General features: G+C 38.9%; 1 protein-coding gene across 3 annotated transcripts in view; it reads left to right on the forward strand.

Annotated features, from left to right (window-relative positions):
• Window positions 1-22513, forward strand: part of PRLR (prolactin receptor) — a 170599-nt gene extending 148086 nt beyond the window's left edge. For all 3 annotated transcript variants that reach the window (XM_073014807.1, XM_007961343.3, XM_073014808.1), the window contains 5 exons: window positions 5473-5642; window positions 7971-8112; window positions 9364-9463; window positions 9959-10028; window positions 12015-22513. In XM_073014807.1, the coding sequence (XP_072870908.1) occupies window positions 5473-5642; window positions 7971-8112; window positions 9364-9463; window positions 9959-10028; window positions 12015-13019 (1487 nt within the window). In that variant the 3' untranslated portion in view covers window positions 13020-22513. The remainder of the gene's footprint in view (window positions 1-5472; window positions 5643-7970; window positions 8113-9363; window positions 9464-9958; window positions 10029-12014) is intronic.
• The last annotated feature ends 1638 nt before the right edge of the window (window positions 22514-24151 follow it).

Here is a 24151-nt window from a genome sequence, read left to right on the forward strand (position 1 = left end):
TGCTTATGATTTTTGCACATTGATTTTGTATCCTGAGACTTTGCTGAAGTTACTTATCAGCTGAAGGAGATTTTGGGCTGAGACTATGGGGTTTTCTAAATATACAATAATATCAGCTGCAAACAGGGACAATTTGACTTCCTGTTTTCCTAATTGAATACCCTTTATTTCTTTCTCCTGCCTGATTGCCTTGGCCAGAACTTCCAACACTATGTTGAATAGGAGTGGTGAGAGAGGGTATCCCTGTCTTGTGCCAGTTTTCAAAGGGAATACTTCCAGTTTTTGCACATTCAGTATGATATTGGCTGTGGGTTTGTCATAAATAGCTCTTATTATTTTGAGATACGTCCCATCAATACCTGGTTTATTGAGAGTTTTTAGCATGAAGGGCTGTTGAATTTTGTTGAAGGCCTTTTCTGCATCTATTGAGATAATCATGTGATTTTTGTCTTTGGTTTTGTTCATATGATGGATTACGTTTATTGATTTGCGTATGATCCGCTTGGTGCAGAGCTGAGTTCAAGTCCTGGATATCCTTGTTAACTTTCTGTCTTGTTGATCTGTCTAATGTTGACAGTGCGGTGTTAAAGTCTCCCCTTATTATTATGTGGGAGTCACAGTCTCTTTGTAAGTCTCTAAGGACTTGCTTTATGAATCTGGGTGCTCCTGTATTGAGTGCATATATATTTAGGATAGTTAGCTCTTCTTGTTGAATTGATCCCTTTACCATTATGTAATGGCCTTCTTTGTCTCTTTTGATCTTTGTTGGTTTAAAGTCTGTTTTATCAGAGACTAGGGTTGCAAGCCCTGCTTTTTTTGTTTGTTTGTTTTCCATTTGCTTGGTAGATCTTCTTCCATCCCTTTATTTTGAGCCTATGTGTGTGTCTGCATGTGAGATGTGTCTCCTGAATACAGCACACTGATGGGTCTTGACTCTATCCAATTTGCCAGTCTGTGTCTTTTAATTGGAGAATTTAGCCCATTTACATTTAAGATTAATATTGTTGTGTGTGAATTTGATCCTGTCATTATGATGTCAGCTGGTTATTTTGCTCGTTAGTTGATGCAATTTCTTCCTAGCATCGATGGTCTTTACAAATTGGCATATTTTTGCAGTGGCTGGTACCAGTTGTTCCTTTCCGTGTTTAGTGTTTCCTTCAGGAGTTCTTGTAAGGCAGGCCTGGTGGTGACAAAATCTCAAAGCATTTGCTTGTTTGTAAAGGATTTTATTTCTCCTTCACTTGTGAAGCTTAGTTTGACTGGATATGAAATTCTGGGTTGAAAATTATTTTCTTTAAGAATGTTTAATATTGGCCCCCAATCTCTTCTGGCTTGTAGAGTTTCTGCCAAGAGATCCACTGTTAATCTGATGGGCTTCCCCTTGTGGGTAACCCAACCTTTCTCTCTGGCTACCCTTAATATTTTTTCCTTCATTTCACCTTTGGTGAATCTGATAATTATGTGTCTTGGAGGGGCTCTTCTCGAGAAGTATCTTTGTGGCATTCTCTATATTTCCTGAATTTGAATGTTGGCTTGCCTTGCTAGGTTGGGGAAGTTCTCCTGGATAATATCCTGAAGAGTGTTTTCCAACTTGGTTCCATTCTCCCCGTCACTTTCAGGTACACCAATCAGACATAGATTTGGTCTTTTCACATTGTCCCATATTTCTTGGAGGCTTTTTTTATTTCTTTTTACTCTTTTTTCTCTAAACTTCTCTTCTCGTTTCATTTCATTCATTTGATCTTCAATCTCTGATACTCTTTCTTCCACTTGATTGAATCAGCTACTGAATCTTGTGCATGCATCACATAGTTCTCATGCCATGGTTTTCAACTCCATCAGGTCATTTAAAGTCGTCTCTGTGCTGTTTATTCTAGTTAGCCATTCATCTGATCTTTTTTCAAGGTTTTTAGCATCTTTGTGATGAGTTCAAACATCCTCCTTTAGCTCAGAGAAGTTTGTTATTACCAATTGTCTGAAGCCTTCTTCTCTCAACTTGTCAAAGTCATTCTCCGTCCAGCTTTCTTCCATTGCTGGCGAGAAGCTGTATTACTTTGGAGGAGAAGAGGCTCTCTGATTTTTAGAATTTTCAGCTTTTCTGCTATGGTTTCTCCCCATCTTTGTGGTTTTATCTACCTTTGGTCTTTGATGATGGTGACATACAGATGGGGTTTTGGTGTGGATATCCTTTCTGTTTGATAGTTTTCCTTCTAACAGTCAGGGCCCTCAGCTGCAGGTCTGTTAGAGTGTGCTTGAGTTCCACTCCAGACCCTGTTTGCCTTGGGACCACCAGTGGAGGCTGAAGAACAGCAAATATTGCAGAACAGAAAATGTTGCTGCCTGATCCTTCCTCTGGAAGCTTCGTCTCAGAGAGGCACCCGGGTGTATGAGGTGTCAGTCAGCCCCTACTGGGAGGTGTCTCCCAGTTAGGCTACTCAGGGGTCAGGGACCCACTTGAGGAGGCAGTCTGTCTGTTCTCAGATCTCAAACTCCATGCTGGGAGAACCACTACTCTCTTCAAAGCTATCAGACAGGAACGTTTAAGTCTGCAGAAGTTTCTGCTGCCTTTTGTTCAGCTATGCCCTGCCCCCATAGGTGGAGTCTACAGAGGCAGGCAGACCTCTTTGAGCTGTGGTGGGCTCCACCCAGTTCAAGCTTCCTGGCTGCTTTTTTACCTAGTCAAGCCTCAGCAATGGTGGATGCCCCTTCCCCAGCCTCCCTGCTGCCTTGTAGTTTGATCTCAGACTGCTGTGCTAGCAGTGAGCGAGGTTCCATGGGTATGGGGCTCTCCAAGCCAGGCACAGGATATAATCCCCTGGTGTGCTGTTTGCTAAGACCATTGGAAAAGTGCAGTATTAGGGTGGGAGTGTCCCAATTTTCCAGGTACCATCTGTCATGGCTTCCCTTGGCTAGGAAAGAGAATTCCCCAAACACTTGCACTTCCTGGGTGAGACAACGCCCCGCCCTGCTTTGGCTCACCCACTGTCCAACAAGCCCCAGTGAGATGAACCTGGTACCTCAGTTGGAAATGCAGAAATCACCCATCTTCTGTGTCACTCATGCTGGAATCTGTAGACTGGAGCTGTTCCTATTCAGCCATCTTGGAACTGAATCACGGATCACAAATTTTTAAAAGTTGGTTTTTAGGCAAATGTAGCTCATAATGCAAAGTACACTATAGTTACAGCCGCTCTTTCCCCATCTGGTACAGAGATTGATTTAAGGAGGTGATAAATGAATGGAGAAAATGTCACTGACCAGCAGAACTGAGACTGGGGTGAGGCAAGCCAGCACCCAGCACCTGAGTCTCAGGAAGGTATTCACAAGGCCTGTACCTACAGGAGCCTACAGAAGTAAATGCTTCCTTCATTTTTTTAAAAATTCTTGCCAGCAGGGAGCCACTTCATTTGTTTTTATTGTGGTAAAAACACAAAACACAAATCCACCATTTCAACTATTTTATAGTATGCAATTGAATGCATTAGTTTATTACAATGTTCTACAACCATCACCACTATCTAGTTCTGTAACACGTTTGTCTCCTTCAATGAAAACTTCACATCCACTACTAAGCAGTTACTTCTCATTTCTCCCTTCCTCAACCCCTGGCAGCCACTAATCTGCTGTCTGTTTCTGGGAGTTTGCCTCATCTGGATATTTCATATATATATATATATATATATATGTATATATATGTGTATATATATATATATATGGAATCATAAAATATGTAGCTGTTCCACTTTTTTTTTTTTTGAGATGGAGTTTCACTTTTGTCACCCAGGATGGAGTGCAATGGCACAATCTTGGCTCACCACAACCTCTGCCTCCCAGATTCAAGTGATTCTCCCGCCTCAGCCTCCCAAGTAGCTGGAAGTACAGGTGCACACCACCATGCTTGGCTAATTTTTTGTATTTTGTTAGTAATGGGGTTTCACCACATTGGCCAGGCTGGTCTCAAATTCCTGACCTCCGGTGATCCACCTGCCTCAGCCTCCCAAAGTGCTGGGATTACAGTCATGAGCCACCGTGCCTGACCTCTACCACATTTTTTATCCATTCATCAACTGATGGACATTTGGATTTCTTCATTTTGGCTATTATAAATAGTGCTGCTATGAAAATTCACATACAAGATTTTCTTAAACATCCGTTTTCAATCATTTTGAGTCCATATCTAGGAGTGGAATTGATGGGCAATATGGCAACTCTAAGTCTGATTTTTTTGAGGAACTTCCAGACTGTTTTCCACAGTGGTTGCACCGGTTTACATTCCCACCAGCAATATTGAGGGTTCCAATCTCTCCATATCCTCACCAACATTTGTTATGTTCCATTTTTTGAGTTCTTGCCATGCTGGCACATGTGAAATGGTATCTCACTGAGGTTTTGATTTGCATTCCCCAGAAGGCTAATGACCTTAAGCATCTTTTCAGATGCTTCTTGGCCATTTGTCCCTCCTTGAATTTTGTATCCAATGCACTTCACTCACTTCAACCTAATCCCAGGCCTGCTCTCCAGCACCTGACATCAAATGCAATGTCTTACAACCATGGTAGAGTTAAATAGTAGAGGCCACTTCCCTAAATCACATAGTTATGGGTTCAAATAACACTTTTACCAAATATGTGACCTTTGGTGAGTAATTTCCCTCTTCTAAGCTTGTTTCCTCCTCTGTAAAATTAATGGGTACAGTGATAGTACTTCATGGAGTTGCTGGAGGATTGTAAGAAATGATGCAGAGGTAGTATTTTATACAGTCCCTGGCATGTAGTAAATACTAGAGAAACATTAGCTATCATTTTGCTAATGGGAGTTTGCTAAGCATTTGTTGAATGAGTGACTGGGCCAACAGGCTGTTATGAGATCACCAAAAGGATCATTGCCAAAAAGCTCAACCTCCATTTAGCATATGGGAGAGTGGATCTCATTTACCACAGGGTGTAATATGTATGTTGAATATAAGATGTAATTGCTGAAGTGAAGATGGAATCTGTAAACCTGTTATCTGCAGAGTTATGATTATGAATAGCTCATTCACAAAAAACTGTGTGTCACTAAGAAGAATCTCACTGCCAGCTGAGGGAAATAAACTGTTTGAAATCTTTTCCCTATAGTCTTCCATGCCAACTCATACTTGCAAATCCCAGCCCAATTTTTATCACCTGGTCTCTGTCATTGTGAAAATTATGGGGATAGCTATGAGACTCTAACTGATGAAAAGCAAGAACATGCAGAGAATGAAATCCCAGCTGCTTATTATTCTTACCATCTAAACCTCATCTGTATGCACAAGTATGATTCGTCACATACTAAGAGGTAGAAGACAAAAGGCCCTGGTATTTGGGGGGCTTATAGTACAGTGAGAAGAGTGAGATGATAAACAGAAAATGGAATTCCTAATAGAAAATGGTAAAGCCAAAGAAAAGGTGCAAGCAATGAGTGCTACTGGAGTTTGCTGTATTTCTGCAGTTCAACCAGACCCTCCTTTGGAGCTGACTGTGGAAGTAAAACAGCCAGAAGACAGAAAACCCTACCTGTGGATGAAATGGTCTCCACCTACCCTGATTGACTTAAAAACTGGTTGGTTCACGCTCCTGTATGAAATTCGATTAAAACCCGAGAAAGCAGCTGAGTGGGAGGTGAGTGATCCATATGCTTTTTGAAGTAACTATGGCCTTTGGCAAGGATAAAGCCCTCACAGCTGAAAACAGGTCATTCCTCCTAATTATTGTGTCACTGTATTGGCCTCCAATGCAGTTATGACCCACCCAGATAGCCCTTCTCACCTCTATTGGGATTGATAGGGGCTCATCTTCACAGCTTTCCTTGGGCTAGTTTCTTGCACTGCACAGGCACTTGGCAAGGTTTCCAACCTGCCTCGCTTAGTACATTTTAGACCTAGACCCTCATAAGAGTACTTAAATGGCACCAGGTTGGAGGGGACATCTCAGTATATCCTCCATAGTCAATGGCACAAAACCATAGTAAATGTTTTTATTCACTTTAAAATACTTCAACCAGGCCGGGTGCAGTGGCTCACACCTGTTAATCCCAGCACTTTGGGAGGCCGAGACAGGTGGATCACCTAAGGTCAGGAGTTTGAGACCAGCCTGATCAACATGGAGAAACCCCATCTCTACTAAAAATACAAAAAATTAGCCAGGTGTGGTGGCAGGCGCCTGTAATCCCAGCTACTCAGGAGGCTGAGGCAGGAGAATCTCTTGAACTCAGGAGGCGGAGGTTTCAGTGAGCCGAGATGGCACCATTGCACTCCAGCCTGGGCAACAAGAGCGAAACTCCATCTGAAATAAATAAATAAATAAATAAATAAATAAATAGGCTGGGCGCAGGGGCTCACACCTGTAATCCCAGCACTTTGGGAGGCTGAGGCAGGTGGATCACTTGAGGTCAGGAGTTTGAGACCAGCCTGACCAACATGGCAAAACCCCATCTCTACTGGAAATACAAAACAATTAGCCGCGCAAGGTGGCGGACGCCTGTGATCCCAGCTACTCGGAAGGCTGAGGCAGGAGAATCGCTTGAACCTGGGAAGCAGAGATTTCAGTGAGCCAAGGTCATGCCATTGCACTCCAGCCTAGGTGACAAGAGCAACTCTGTCTCAAAAAATAAATAAATAAAATTTAAAATAAAAGTAGAATACTTCGACCTAAAGAAATAATAAGTAAATTGCAGGCAGTACAATAGTCTATCTTTACATACTTTAGTATATGCCTCTTTTAAAAAGGCTACATTTCCAAACATAGCCAAAATAATAGGATCACATATAAGAAAATTAAAATTCCTTAATATCATTTAATACCCAGTCCCTAGTTTAATTCCTCCCAATATTTCCAAATATCTTTAACAGCCACTTTGGCCAAACCAGAATCTGCTCCTGGATCACACACTGTAACTGCTTGTTATATCCCTTCAGTTTCAGTGTAATGAGGAGACTGGGCCACTTGTCCCATAGAGTATCCCACCTTGTACATTTCTCTGATCAGTTCTTTGTGGGGTCATTTAGCTAATTTCTCTATGCCTCCATTTCCTGTAACCAGACTTAATTAGATGTAGGCTGAACAGTTTTTACCAATGATTGGTAAATTCAGAGGTGATATTAGGTACTCCATATTGTATTAAATCAGATGTCAAAACCATCTGGTTGACCCACCAGAAGTGATGCTAAAACTGGCCCCTGAATTGAGGAGATGACACTGATCCCTGGATTGTAACGTCATGTTTAATTTGTATACTACTACTTTACCATACATGAATGCCCAATTCTCTTTCACCTCATGTCTTTAACACCAATTTATTATTGAATTAGTTATTTCACTAGGATTTAAAAGCTAACAATTCTTGAATTTTGCTTTGTTTTGTTCTTTTGAGATGGAGTTTCGCTTTGTCACTCAGCTGGAGTGCAATGGCACTATCTCGCCTCACTGCAGCATCCGCCTCCCAGGTTCAAGGAATTCTCCTTCCTCAGCCTCCCGAGTAGCTGGAATTACAGGCATGCACCACCATGCCCAGCTAATTGGTATTTTCAGTCGAGACGGGATTTCTCCATGTTGGTCAGGCTGATCTCGAACTCCTGACCTCAGATGATCCGCCCACTTCGGCCTCCCAAAGTGCTGGGATTACAGGCATGAGCCACCGTGCCTGGCCAATTTTGTTATTCTTTCTACATTTATTAAGTAGTTGTTTTTCATAAAGTGGGAAGGAGGCAGAATATTTGACTTTTCTGAAGTAGAGTCCCAAATGGAGAGATAGAAAACCTGCTAAATTTTTGTGTGAGCAATTTTAAGAGGAGGAAGAGATAGGGATAAGACAGTGGAGCAGTGACAGCAGGGAATTCTTTGTGTATGGTTGTTCAGCCTAACTCCACCGTAGTTTATTTTTTAGGGGAAAACTCTCTTTCTTCACAACAAATGTCAGAAGTGACTTCTGTTTTCCTTATCCTACCTTAGACCCATTTTGCTGGGCAGCAAACAGAGTTTAAGATTCTCAGCCTACATCCAGGACAGAAATACCTTGTCCAGGTTCGCTGCAAACCAGATCATGGATACTGGAGTGCATGGAGTCCAGCGACCTTCATTCAGATACCTAGTGGTGAGTGTCTTGGCTCTTTTTTGCTTATGTCCCTAAATATGTTTTAAATGGTATGTTTGCATATAATAACTACTAATAGAGAAACCACTGTGAGCCCTAGCCAGAGCAATAGAGGTGGGTTTATAATCTTTCTGCCCAATACAAAGACATTTTGAAGAGCAGCATTGCTCCCTGGATTACTGTCAGTGGAGAAGAGTTCTAGGATAAGGCAACAGACATGGGCCTGGTGCCTCAAGGGGCTTGATGGTCAGTTATTCTGCTCCCACCGTCTGCCCCATTCCTATCATTTAGATGATTTGGTCAAGGTCGTCCTCTAGTTCTTCCAGAATTTTTAAGGCAGTACCCTGTCTCAAAGACATAAACCAGTGCTCAGTCTCTGCTATGGATTACATTTCAGTCTCTTCATGAAGACACAGGATATAAGATAGACAGCTCCAGCAAAGCACCTTAATTCAGTAGCTTGTCTTCTATAAGGGAACAATTCAACTTGCATTTTTAAAATGTTTTACAGCGTACAACACCTGTACCTTATTTGGTCCTCCCAACCCTCCCAGGTATTCAGAAGATATGATTATCATTAAGAATTAAAAGTGAAGAAACCAAACCTTAGCGAAGTTAGGGGTCTTTTCCAGAACCACGCAGGAAAGTCTAGCTCTTCTAACAACTTGCCTGACCAAAGTATTGGGCTTTCATTGGCTTGGCGTACTGGAAAGGGTACTGAACTGCAAATCAGGCATGCATCTAGTCTGACCAGTCCTGACTCTTTCTTAACAAAAGCACAGGGTCTAGAGGCAGAAAGCCTGAGTTCAAATGCCAGCCTGCAACACTATAGTTATATGTTCATTGGTAAATCTTTCTTTGATTCCCAGTTTTCTTATCTTTTATAACAAAGTAATGTAGGTAAAGAGGTTAACACCATTGATGGCTTTTAGTAAGAACTTAGTTAATGTTAGCTTTTATTATTGTTACTGCAAATGACCATGTGACCTTGGATTTCCTCTTTAAAGATCAATTAAAAAGAATATGTGGAAGGATTTTTAAATTTTTAGAGTACTATAAAGCATATGCAACATATTAAAATATTAATAATATTGAAAAGAAAATAGCCCTGTCATTGATGATACTTTGGATTGCTGTTCAAAAAATATATATATATCCTCCTTATAAACATTTAAGAGTTTCATTCATTAGGTTTGTTTGTTTTTAATGATGCTGTACATGATCAGAGCTTTCTGGCTGTTTGTTTTTTAGACTTCATCATGAATGATACAACCGTGTGGATCTCTGTGGCTGTCCTTTCTGCTGTCATCTGTTTGATTATTGTCTGGGCAGTGGCTTTGAAGGGCTATAGGTACTTCACTGTCTCTCAACTTTTCCTCCCAATCATGATAGTCAGGGATAATGACAAAAAAGATAATACAAAGATGATGGACACCTATAGGTAACCCTCACTTTACCCATTAGATGTAGTGTGTTTGCCCGTAAAAAAAATCTTTTATCAGTGCTATAAAAAGAAGAAAAATTGACTCATTTCAGGCTGATGTTCTTTCTATGAAACAGAGATTCATAGTTGTGAAACAGTAAAAATCTGGCAAGAGTAGCTAAACTCAAGAGAAGCAAATAGTCCAAATAATCCACTAACTTCAAAATCAGCCTCCTTAATTAGCTAGAGTTAATTTTAATATAGGCCTCTGTAATTTTATTTTCATCATTGATTGTTTCATGGAGCTGCCAAACTCTAAGTCCTATCTCTACCACAGTGTATATAGTGGCTATTATACTAACCCTTCAAAAATTACAGAGTCAGAAATGAGTCATTTAGCCAATCTCATGAATTATTTTATAGCATGGTGACCTGCATCTTTCCGCCAGTTCCTGGGCCAAAAATAAAAGGATTTGATGCTCATCTGTTGGAGGTAAGTACAGGAGGCAAAAAATGCAGTGTGATTCAGTGCTTTGTAGTAATTAACTCCACACACTCACACACAGTCCCTGTCAGTTCAGCCTGGTAGTTTCAGCTAGCCTTTTTAGGCTCTCTCTCCTGGTCAGCATGTGTGTTAACAGAAAGATGTGTGAAGGATGAAGGTACTTACTTTCTTTTTTTTTTTTTTTTTTTTTTTTTTGAGACGGAGTCTTGCTCTGTAGCCCGGGCTGGAGTGCAGTGGCCGGATCTCAGCTCACTGCACTTTCACACACTAAATGTTAGAGGGCAAAGAGAGAAAGTCAAGAAAACATGGAAACACATTTGTTGATGTATCAGATCTACTCATAAGCACAGAGATAAACATTTGTACAAATAATCAACTTAGAAAGAGAGTGAATATTTTGATTAATGCAAAACAGGGACCCACCACCAGCCCCTCAATCATACATCGGTAGAAACTTCTACTTGAATGTTCTTTACATAAAGTCATAGTAACAGACTATCCTATTGCCATTATCTCTCACTTTGGGCACTCAGTTGAGACCAGATCAGTACAGTGGGGCCATGTGTTTGCCAGGGACCAATTGGGCTGATTCAAGAGGGAATTAAGTGGTGAGTGTTTTGAATGAAAAGAGGGGTTAGAACATTTTTAAATTTTTCTCCAAGTTGAAATAGTTTCAGTTTGACTTTTAAGCTTAACACTGACGTATATAAAGGGAACTAGCTGTACATTAAGGCAAATACCACTTGACCCAGCTGCTCTGGGTCTGACAGTGTAAAAATAGAAGTGAGTCCTGGATAATCTAGCTTGTCTGTGTTCACTTTGGTTGCAAATATTGAAGCAGGGACTAGAGCCCAGGAGTCCGGGATCCTAACCCAGTGCTCTTCCTCCACTATCCAGTGTAGCATTGACCTGATAGAACCAGCATGAATGTCTCAGCAAACTAAATTAGTTACTGTCCAGCTCACAATTTAACCTGCTAGCCACAGAGACTTAATGATAAAATAGCTACTTTTGTCTCAAAAATACATATTAGCATTCTCAATGATATTACCTCTAATCCTCAAAAGAACCACCACCCCCACAAGATGGGTAGTATTCATATTATTTTCTACCTTTTAAAAATGGAGAAGCTGAGGTTCAGAGAGTAGCTTGTCCAAAGTCACATACCCTGTAATAAGTGATCAAGCCAAGACCTAGGTCAGTACCTGACCCAAGTCAGAGGATAAGAAAAAATAGGCGAGAGTGAGAGGAGGAGGTAGGAGGAAATAGGAGGGGGAGAAGAAGGATAGGAGGGAGAAGAATAGGAAGAGGGGGGAATATGGAATAGGGCAAAGGAGGAGGAGAAGAGAAGGAGGGGGAGAAGAAGGATAGGAGGGAGAAGAATAGGAAGAGCGGGGAATGTGGAATAGGGCAAAGAAGGAGGAGAAGAGAAGGAGGGAGAGGAAGTAGAGTAGAAGAAAACAGTAGGTTAGGAAGAGAGAGGAGAAGGGAAGGGGAAATAAGAAGAGGAAGGAGAGAAGGAAGAGGAACCACAGAAGGAAAAGACAAGAATCCACTTACTATTGCCAGATTCTAAAAGGTGATAGAGGAAGTTAGGAGGCCAGCAACCACACCCCTGCCAGTGGGCCACAGTGTCAGATGCATGCATGAGCACTGTGGGTTTAGAAGTTTCACAAACCTTCATTTTACAGTTATCTGTTTATTATTGTATGTGTATATACTACTTGCGCATTAAACTCATGATTATTATTGCTTGGAGAGAGACTGAGTTAAATATCCTGAGTTTATATATATATATATATATCTGCTGAATAGTATCCAGAAGGTGATTCTGGATGGCCTGGCACACAAATGTCTGAAGTTTGAGATCTTCCCACCTGCTCGTGGCAATGAAAAGATACCACTTAGCAGGGATGCTGATTTGGAATGCTATGAAGCTAACAGCCATCTCTTCTTGTGTCCGTGTTTTAATAGAAGGGCAAGTCTGAAGAACTACTGAGTGCCTTGGGATGCCAAGACTTTCCTCCCACTTCTGACTATGAGGACTTGCTGGTGGAGTATTTAGAAGTAGACGACAGTGAGGACCAGCATCTAATGTCAGTCCATTCAAAAGAACACCCAAGTCAAGGTATGAAACCCACATACCTGGATCCTGACACTGACTCAGGCCGGGGGAGCTGCGACAGCCCTTCCCTTTTGTCTGAAAAGTGTGAGGAACCCCAGGCCAATCCCTCCACATTCTATGATCCTGAGGTCATTGAGAAGCCAGAGAATCCTGAAACAACTCACACCTGGGACCCCCAGTGCATAAGCATAGAAGGCAAAATCCCCTATTTTCATGCTGGCGGATCCAAATGTTCAACATGGCCCTTAATACAGCACAACCCCAGATCCTCCTACCACAATATTACTGATGTGTGTGAGCTGGCTGTGGGCCCTGCAGTTGCACCGGCCACTCTGTTGGACGAAGCAGGTAAAGATGCTTTAAAATCCTCTCAAACCATTAAGTCTAGAGAGGAGGGAAAGGCAGCCCAGCAGAGGGAGGTGGATAGCTTCCATTCCAAGACTGACCAAGATACGCCCTGGCTGCTGCCCCAGGAGAAAACCCCCTTTGGCTCCGCTAAACCCTTGGATTATGTGGAGATTCACAAGGTCAACAACGATGGCGCATTATCATTGCTACCGAAACAGAGAGAGAACAGCAGCCAGCCCGAGAAGCCCAGGGCTCCTGAGAACAGTAAGGAGTATGCCAAAGTGTCCGGGGTCATGGATAACAACATCCTGGTGTTGGTGCCGGATCCGCATGCTAAAAATGTGGCTTGCTTTGAAGAATCAGCCAAAGAGGCCCCACCATCACTTGAACAGAATCAAGCTGAGAAAGACCTGGCCAACTTCACTGCGACACCAAGCAAGTGCAGGATCCAGCTGGGTGGTTTGGATTACCTGGATCCCGCATGTTTTACGCACTCCTTTCATTGATAGCTTGACTAATGGAATGATTGGTTAAAATGTGATTTTTCTTCAGGTAACACTACGGAGTACATGAAATGCTGAAGAATATAGTCAGACTGACACTACTAAAGCTCCCAGCTCCTTTCATGCTCCATTTTTAACCACTTGCCTCTTTCTCCAGCAGCTGATTCCAGAACAAATCATTATGTTTCCTAACTGTGATTTGTAGATTTACTTTTTGCTATTAGTTATAAAATTATGTGTTCAATGAAATAAAAGCACACTGCTTAGTATTCTTGAGGGACAATGCCAATAGAAGTATCCTCTGGAAAAGGCTTTCGTGATTTGGCATGGGACAGACGGAAATGAAATTGTCAAAATTGTTTACCATAGAAAGATGACAAAGGAAAATTTTCCACATAGGAAAATGCCATGAAAATTGCTTTTGAAAAACAATTGCATAACCTTTACACTCCTCCTCCATTTTATTAGGATTACCCAAATATAACCATTTAAAGAAAGAATGCATTCCAGAACAAATTGTTTACATCAGTTCCTATACCTTACTGACACATTGCTGATATGCAAGTAAGAAATAATGCCTCCATTTTTTTCTTAAAATAGTTTAGATATGTTAAGCATGGATTTTTCCCCCTAAATTCTATTTTAAAGCCTCTATAGAATATAGTTTGGAAATTAAAATTTTCTTACACAAGGGACAGATGAATTTCATGTGAATCCTTTTAGGATGTTTTCCTGCTTCATTTCAGCATAATAGGTAATTTATTATACACCTTAGTCTTTTCTTAGTTAAAAAAAAAATACCCTAAAGACTAACTTTAAAAGAAAACCACAGCAGGATGCTAATGGAATTACTGCCTTACTGTACATACAAATTCTACTTTAATACAAACCCATAAGTTTAACAATGTATTTTTGAAGACTATTTTTCTATAACTTAGGTAAAATAAAAGACTATTTTCTATCTTCCCAGTACAGCTGTTTACGTATTCAGTGGGTAAAGTATTTTCTGCTGCGAGGTTATAATGTGTATTTACAGTACATAGTAGTATATGCAGTTCCCATTTGTGGAGTAAAATGCCATACCAACCCAAAGCCCACTGTGAAATATGAAGTGAATGACAAAATTCAGTTTCCAACACAATGTAGTATGGTTTATCTGATTCTTTTTATCTCCAGGACACTTTAAACGACAACTACCACCACCACCAACCTAGGGATTTAGGATTCTCCACAAACCAGAAATTATTTCTCCTTTGAGTTTCAGGCTCCTCTGGGACTCCTGTTCATCAATGGGTGAATCTTCCTAAAGCTACCATAAAAAGGGAGAGCGACGATTTCTAACAGCTGTTTTAAAGAGAGAGGTTTTGTTTTTGTGAGAAATCTTGAGCCACAAAAAAATTTTAAGCAAAGCCAGGAGTTAGTGGTTCTCTGAAGTAAATTCAACTGCAAAATCTTGGCAGAGGCAGAAACAGCTCATATCAGAAGTGTCCAAATAAAAGTTCTGGGAAACTAGGTATTTGTATAGCAATGGAAATAGCTCCAAAGGTCAGAGTGTGGTAGTGAGAATCTCCCAGTCAGTTCCAATGCCAGGCTTCCTGAAAGAAGTCAAAGCTTGGATCTTCATTTTAAAGGGTGCATCCATGACTCATCTAACACCCTCCCTCTATTTTTCCCTTCACTTGATGGTAAATCTATTCTATGTGTCCATTTACTAGCTGGACATAGAGAACTCGAGCTCACCTCTGGGAGTCAAATATTCCCAACTAGCTCATATTGATAGCAACTGGACTCAGAGGTCTCCCCCTGGCCCCGTTTGAAAGTGAACACATTGCCAATGTTTTGAGAATGTCAAAAGCAATAGATATGAAGCTCCATTTTCCTAACATATGAAAAATATCATGTGAGTAAGGGAAGCATGTGGGAAAGTTGTCCAAGCTCATTCAGTCCCCTAAATCCTCAATACTTAAACAGTCTGAGAACCAACTGCATAGGCATCACTTGGGCAGTGTTTGAAAATTCTGTTTGCAGAATCTTAGGCCTTATCTCTAACCTAAAGCATCAGAATCTGCATTTTACTAAGATCCCCAAATGATTCAAGTGCACACTGAAGTTTGAGAAGCACTGTTCTAGACAACCATTTCCACTATTTTAGTGCATAGTAACAATCTTCTTTTGGAAAGGACAGATCAAGTCTGTTTGACTTGCAATGAACAACACTGCAGGTAAGAAGACAAAAAAAGAAGCATATCAGTAGTTTAAGATTCCCATTATGCTGAATCTTATGTGAATTCACATAAAAGAATGACCTGCAAAAGGATGCACAACTTCTGAAAGGCCAAGGAATATAGTCTACCTTGAGAGGCATTAACCAAAGACAGTCACCCTCAAAGCCAATGCAGACTAAACCTTTCCTAACATAGTCTATTCTTCTCTAAGAATAGAGAAGATATGTATCAGTCACTCTTAAAGTCTGAAAACCTAAACATAAAAGTAATCTGCTTTTGACAGATAATTTTTTATAATACATATTAAAAACTGTGACAGCTAAGGACTTGAATTAAATCCCTAAAAAACACCAATTAGCCACTCATCAAACCAAGACTTTAATTCTGTGATCAGTTGGCACTGTTTATCTGAATTAAGCTTTTTTGTGGTCTAACAAAAAGGTTTTTTTGTGGTCTATCAAGGACACAGCTGTTCAAATGGAAGGATACATGTGGGGCGGGGGACAGTCAAGAGACCTGGATTCTGGTCCTAACTGCTTTGCCTTGGAGAGATTAATTCCCCTCTCTAAGCCTCAGTTTCCTCTGAAGATGTTGGACCAGATAACCTCTAAGGTCCTTTGAAACTGACTCCTGGATTCCATGACTCACTGAATATTTTTCTGCAAAAATAATTCCAACCAATGCCTTCTATCTTAATCTAACAAAAAATTGCTCTTCGTCATAGAAATACAAAGTAATCTTTAGTGATGTGCTCTTTATACTTTGCTTTTTAAACCGTCAGTTCCAGTTAGTCTTAATATATTGCATGTGCATTTTATAAGTGATATGTATACAGAATCATATTCTAAGATTATGTGCAAATATATGTGTAGAAAGAGGCATTAAAAAAAGAGGCAGGAGATTGAAAAGAGACATATTGAAGGAGGCACTAATCTTTAGAAAAATGATCTTTCACTGAATCAAGCCATGCTCATTCCTTGCTGAATCCAACAGCCCCAAATCTGTTTTCTTATATCTGGCTGTTAGTTTTTTTCCTCGCACCTTCCTAGATTATTAACAACCGTTGCGCAGTTGGCTCATGGGTCCTTACACTCTGAGTTATAGTAAGTTGTATTTTTATAAACAAATACCTAAATATTCAAGTTTTAAGGCGCATGGAAACTGAATCTAGGCAATGGGTGATTTGTGTAGCTTACAACCCAAACAGCAAAAGGTTCCGATTCGTTCTAACAGATGTGTATAAGCACAAGTTAGTATCCGCTGTGTCAGATATTTAACAGATCCTACATTTATTAGCTATTTAACAGACTCTACATTTTCCTAAGTGCCTAAGACCAATCCTGGTAGTCACTTAAGTACAAAAGACTCACTTTAACTGGCTTGATCTGAAGGGGTCAATCCTCTACTGCCTACACAAGATCTGGGCGGTTTTGCTGTGTGTCTTGTGATGACCCAGCTGAATGTGAAAAGCCTGTGAGTTATTGAGCAACCAGAGGCCCCTGCATTCCAAGAAGCAGTTTGGCTCTGGGGAAACTCTGGCTTTCTCCTTCCTCAAGTGTCCACCACTGCCCATCATTTGCAGAAAGACTTGGCCCTGCCTTTAGCAACTTCCCTATCTCCTTAGAGTAGACAAGAAAGAAACAGATTTGTGCACATTTTACAAAGTGCCTTCCTCTAGTTTTATTTTTTTTTTTAAGTTTTCATTTTTCAAGGAAAAATGTATTGATTAGAAAGTAACATTTGCCTTGTAGGGAGATAGATAGATAGATAGATAGACAGACAGATAGACAGATAGATGAGAAGAAGCCAGAAAGGGCACAACAAAATGCTCTAAGGGTCAACCAGCAAATGTTCAGTGAATGTTTACGTATTGTTTAATTGAATCAACACAGAGCTGTTGTGAATAGTGTGACTTACTTTGCCCGATAAGAAATTGAGTCTGGCTGTAATTTGGGGATAAATCTGCCACGCTGTGATTTGAGACTCTTCATACCAAAACATATTGATACATTTTTGAATGTCTTTGGCTTACATGCCTAAACCTGAAGAGAACAATGCATGTACATTGGAACTTTGCACACAAACAGAAAAATATAAATGGCTTTGAATTACCATCCCAAGTGTTGCTAACATAGATGTGCCATTGATGAAAGTCTCATGTGTTCTTGAGTGAACAAATTTCCTTTTCTGCCTTTTTGGCTCAAGCACAATAATACTGTCACTAAGACAGTGACTGAGCACTCAATGTTCAGGACTAAATCACATTGCCACAACTAAGCAGGCTCTCTGTCCTGGGATGTCTTCTAAAATCTGAACATCAGGTTCCTTACTTGTTAAATAAGTGGGTTGGCCTAAAAGGTTTCTAAGACCTCTCATGATCTAGGTGAAATCCAGGGTTTCAGGTCAGTGTCCCTGGTGCAGTGCAAGAAAGCCTTGCTGATGTGCCCTTGGCCTGAAGCAGAGAGCACGTGAAACTGTGTGACAATTCTTAAGAGAAAAACACAGATCTGTTCCTCCAAGTCAGATTGATTTAACATCCTTGCTTTTCCTTTTCCTTCCTAGCTTTACGTATTTATAGGGTTTTTACTTCTTCTCCAGAGCCTACTATTTTTCCTAAGAGTTAGTAGCAACCATAGGATCCACAAGAAATGAAATTATTCATAAACAATGACTTCGGCACTGCAAAAGACTGAGTCAAAGGTTAAATCAGTCACACAGCTATCCAAGGCCAAGTTGAAGATCACAAGTATATCCCATTTAGAGATTTGCATGCTTGGAGACTAAGCCCACATTCATTAATTATTTAGCTAATTCAAAGGCCATTAATAAATCCATGCCCAGCCTGGGCAACATAGTAAGACCCAGTCTCTACAAAAATTTTAAAAATTAGCCAGCCATGGTGACACGTACCTGTAGTCCTAGTCACTTGGGAATCTGAAGCCAGAGGATTGCTTGAGCCCAGGAGATTGAGGCTGCAGTGAACCGTGATTGTGTCACTGCACTCCAGCCTAAGTGACAGAGCAAGACCTTGTCTCAATAAATAAATAAATCCAAGCTACTTTCATGACTAGATACTGGAGGTCTTAAGGAGAAGCTTTAAAAATACAGATTGATTGCTTCAGAGAAATCCTATTTATAATTATGAACTGAACTTATTCTATGATTAGCAAATATATCATCTGAAAATAAAACAGGAGCTCTCTCCCCAGATTTTTGTTTTTCAGGATGGTGAGTTTTGGTCTAGGACCCTCATGGCACCCATTTCAATAAAAGGAAAAAGATAGTAAAATAGGAAATAGGAAGTTTCCAGAGAGATCTGGGCATCTCAGGATTCCAGGAAATGCTGAGACTAACCCACTAAATCCAAATTTTATTGGATATGGCAAATCTAAATATGTTCAGTGTTCTGAACAGATTTTATGAGTTTATGTCCAAGAGAGGTACATAATTCACAAACACTATCATGCTGGCAGCTGTTTTATCCACATCAATTCCCCTGATTTAATGCTCTGTTTTCAATTTAGAAAGTATTGAGACATGTAAAGTCTCAAAACAGGAAAAACCTATCTTGTTTATAAGGTGTGGTCGATAAATAGACCACAGATAACCTTAGTCTATTAATTAACTCTCAGATAATCTTCATCTACTCATTAACATTCTACTTGCTGCTGATTAAAAAGAAAGAAACCCTAAAACCTTCAGCAACTGAAGTAGTAATATAAAAAATAACCTTTACTAGTTATGGTCAAATTAGGCTTCACTTGGATAAACCTCAAAATGTAGTCTGAGTTTTTTTGTGCACACTTTACAAATCCTGAGGAAAAAATCTTTTTTCCTTGTTATCTGAAAAACTATATGGTGAAGATACTTCTGAAAAATAATTTGTTTTATGAAATTCCTGAAAAGCTAATTGTGAATTTTTTAAAGTAACTACCTCCCCTTTGTGTCCTAATGTCCTTCCTTCAAAGCTGCATAGAGTTTAGAAATGAAAGATGTCACGTCTCATGTTTTGACTGGTTTTTGGTGGCATATTTGATGTATTTGCCAAGTGGCATTCCTGACTTCACAGTAACTGTTACATTATTTAGTACTATATTGCTTTATGTGGTTCAAAAATAGTATACGCCATACTGAAATATGTAATCCTCATGTTGTGAAACTCATCATGTAATACAAATGAAAATCATTACTTAATAACTTACAATTTATCCATATGTAGTTGCAATATTATTGTGTCTATGACTGTAAAAAAAACTGAAAAAATATGTAATGTATTTCTGTTGAAACGGTGAATGTACTAATTTTTTTCTTAATCTTTGTCTAGAAGAAGGATTCTATGTCATTCATTGTACAGCTGCTCTAGGGTGTTACACATTTAAAGTACAATCCAACAGTTGTTTAAAAGTCAACCTCTCGGCTTTGTTTCCTGTGACTGCTGAAGCTTCTCAAGTGTTCTTTGTGTAATGAGGGCTTGCTTTTGTGCTTCATCATTCATTTTAAACAATTGAAAAGTCTCATGTGGAAACCAAAGCAATCTAGAACCAGCCTGTTGGGTGACTGTGTCTTCTGTAAAGCCATATTGAAGTGAAGCTATATGTAATAGCATAAGGTTCCATATTTTCAAAGCTACCACTACCTCTGCTTTTCCTCTTTCTCTAGAAAATGCCAAGCAAAATTCCCCAACACTAAGTGAGAAATTAGAAGTAATTGTTATAATTAAGTTGCTGGGTATATATATATATATATACACACACACACACACACATATTAGAGGTAATTGTTATAATTAAGTTGCTGGGTGTATATATACACATATATATATACACACACACATATATATACACCTTCTAATTCATCACTTTGCAGGGTTATGCAAGAGTTTCTGAATAACCATTCTTACATTTTTACATTTCATAAAAACTGGCTGCAAGAAAGGTTCAGAAAGAATACTTAGTACGTCATCAGATGAAAAACCAGAAAAACCATAGAGTGCAGATTTTTTCCTAACTATAAGTCACCTCATAGTTGTCCAAAGCCATGATAATGATATCTCTTACAAATTGACTTCTGTAACCCCCCTAGAAATAATCCTTTTCCTTATTTGATTTTAGCCATCAAACATAGTATGATATGGGAAAAGTCAGCCATTTACCAGGAATAATCTTGTTTTGATTTTAAAAACTCATTTCTGTATGTAGTTATTGTAATGTCTATCTTTTTAGACTTAAAGATTTATAGAAGACTATAGTTATCTGATTTGTTATTTGGCATTTTTCATTCTGTAAATCTTTGCTTGTGGCACATTGTGCTCTCTGTTTTCCATGGGTTTATTCATTTGTCTCCTTCTATTTTGAGGGGACAACATGGGTAGTTAAATCTTTGTCAATAGATTGGAGATAATGCTAACTGCTATCATAACATCTTCATTTTTATTGCATGCCAAAAACAATGCCTGCCAAACAAAATCTTAGACATCCCAATATAATGTGTTCATTATATTTCTATTCACATCATTATTGAAAATACCCAGCTCAGTGCCTGGCTTAATAAATGCTTAATTCCCTTACCTACTCTTGCCCTATTTTTTTATTTGAAATGGAGATGAGCAAAATAACACATTCATGGCTGAAGCATTTTTTTGGACATTTCTTGTTGCTAAAAGATCTATAATCAGGACGTTGTTTATGTAAGTGGGACAAAAAAAGTTCTTCCCCTCTATGTCCACCCTTCCATATGATTGCAAGACAAAATTTCCCTCCTTTACCTCATCCCTATAGCATGGGAGCCTGAGAAAAATGAGGGGAGATGGAACCAGATATAAGGAGATCCAATAAGAGAAGCTTATTTAAATATTGTGAAATAATGGAAAAACCAAAGCATTTTTTAAGTGGGGAATCCTTTTGAACAGTTATTATTTATTCATATTGCTAACAACAGTTTTTCTGACAAAATCCATCAGATGAAGTGCAAATGGATAATCTTTTAATGGATCTAGAACTAGAAAGTTTCACTTACTGTTCATGTTTGTGTTGTAGAATTGTGAAATGGTGTGTGATTTTGCTTTCCAAGTTCTTCTCTGCCCCCTCTTAATTCTCTAATGCCATGTCTTACAGAAGAATGAGAAATTTCTTTCTTACTTGAGTATCATGCTCTTAAAAACTTGGCTTCAGTCAAAGAAGTGCTAGCTCTCCTGTGCTTATATTGAAGCCATCTGCCTTTAATTCTTGGGTCCTCTTACATTTTTAAGGTGCAAAATTTGAAGTCTCAGTCACCAGACACAGGATCTATACAATTAATGGTAGGCTGGAGAAGTAATATGTAACTAATTTTTCAAAAGCATTGAATATACTTTCCCGAAAAAAAACAGAAATTAAATATTGCCACATCTTGCCAGATTCCCATCTGACACCTTAACCTTGTCAGGTTTCCTACAACTTACTAATCAAGTTTTATACCTTGTAAATCTCCCCAGTTTTTTGGCGGCTGAAAGATGCAACTTCCATTTAATAGAAATTTTGAAATGTTGGGGTAAGGGAGCAGTGGGGGGACGGGGGAGAAGGATGAGAAATGGAATTATTGAAAAGCCCCCAACAGGGACCTCCCTTGCCAGAATATGCAGAATAATTCCTGCTGGCTTTACCTTTGAAAGTCCCTCAAAACCATGCAGATGAAACTGAGCCTGTTTTTGATACTGTCAGATGCATTCTACTTTGGAGGTCCCAATACCTAAACTGGAATTCTTGTATCTACATCTCCTCCACCATCCCCCACACCACCCCTCAATTCCTGTTGCCCCTGCTAATGTTAAGCATTTTTCTCTTGTTATGATCAGGTTCACATTAAAAACAGATACTTACAAACTGACTTGAAGCACAGATACTTTTACAAATGTGATAAAATATTTTCTTAAGAAAAAGAAAGAGGATGTCGGTCAAATAAAACACTACGTGGATGTTGATTGGTGAACACTGGTGTAAGAAAAGGTAGCTCAGGAATTTTTATCACTGTATTTGTAAATGAGTTTGAAAGAATTTGTAAATGCCACTGGTACATTTTTAAGGTGACACATTTGCTCCTTATAAAGTTATTAAAAATTACAGGGTAAGCTTAAATGACATTTGCAGTAGTTTTACTTTACATAATCAATATTGATATTGTTGCTGAACTATGTAACTTTATGATGCATTTTTCAGTCCCTTTTCAGAGCAAATGCTTTTGCAATGGTAGCAATGTTTAGTTTAAATTGACTTAATAAATTATTACCTGAGCAATGGTTTTTGTAGGGTCTTTATATATGTATGTGAAATATACATTACATGAAAAATTTAACTTGAAACAAGTTTTTCTTCTTTGCCACAACAAAATGTATTAGAATAGATTTTTTAAAAGAAGGAGGGGGAACTGCATTTTAACTCTGAAAATAAAGTATGCAGACACATGCCAAAACATTTATCTTAGGACACTTACAGGTGGCATTTTTTTCAAGCAGAAATCTTTGTGCTTATCTTTGAACAGCTCTGATTTTATTTTCCTACTAATTCTAAATCAAAACTGAACATACATTTCCCCAGTCTTTATTCATCTGCCAGACTCAAGTCTTGAAAATGCAAGCATGCTTGGAAGCACCCAGAAGTTTCTTGGAACTTCTCCTGGGAACAACCAAGAACAATCAAAAGGAGAGTTTCCAAACCTGAGATTCGATCAACTTTCCCAAGTTTCCAAACCTGAGATATGATCAACTTTCATTTAACAAGCCACAAATCTCAGGGCCAAAGGTTCACATTTTCTTTTGTTTGTGTTTTCCTGACTAAAATTATTCAATGTCTTTACTTAAAACCAACTGTGAGTTCATCATCCATTTGTGATCTTTTATTTATTGCATAATATATTTCACAAATACTTGAAAATATATAGAAAAACATAACAAAGACTCATTTACCCACATCCAAATCTTATAAATATTCATATTTTGCCTTGTCTATTCCTTTTTTTAACAAACATTCATTTAATATCACAGATATTGGCATTTACATCCCTCAACAACCAAATTCTCTACCTCTCTCTTCAGCAGTAACTACAATCCTAAAGTTATTATATATCCTTCCCAGCTATTTTTAAAATGTATTTGCCTCAAATCTATCTATCCTTAAATAACATGACCAATTAGTTTGGTATTTATGAGTTTTGCATAAAAAATAGCAGATAACATTACGCACTTTGATTTTTTTTCGTTCAGCATTGGGTTTTTGAGATACAAATAGCTCCAGCTGCTTAGTTGTATATTATTAAGCTCCCTATTTATCAACTTTTAATTTCCACTGCTTTATGCATACAACTGCTGTAATTGTATACATACGTATAATTTATTAATCTCCCTATTTATCAATATTTAATTTTCATTGCCATAAATGCCAAAAGTTGTGTGTATACCACTGCTATAATTTTACACATATATACAATTTATTAATCTCCCTGTTTAGCAACATTTGATTTTCACTGTCATAAGTGACTATGCAATGAGTATTCCTATGCCAGTCTCATTGGAATATGTGCAAAAGTTTCTCCAAAATATACACATAGAGGTGGAATTGTTGGGTCATATAAAATGCATATCTTAATATTTCCTAGATACTGACAAATTTCTTCCTCTCCACAGTACCCTTACCTTTAGTGTAGTAATTTCCATTTCTCTTTATCTTTATCATTACCTGGTGCTGTCAGATATTTTAATGTTTGACAATTCAATGAGCATAAAATGATGCATTGTTATTTTACTTTTTATTTCCCTGATGAATCCATTTGTATCTGAGTAAGTCATCCTTTTCCTGCTTATCTTTTATGCCATCTTTGTGGTCTTCTGATTGTCTACATACGCCCAAATGTTAATCCAGGCTTTTCTGGTCCGTTTTT

Source organism: Chlorocebus sabaeus, chromosome 4 (assembly GCF_047675955.1).
Source record: "Chlorocebus sabaeus isolate Y175 chromosome 4, mChlSab1.0.hap1, whole genome shotgun sequence".
In the NCBI taxonomy this organism is placed as follows: Eukaryota; Metazoa; Chordata; class Mammalia; order Primates; family Cercopithecidae; genus Chlorocebus; species Chlorocebus sabaeus.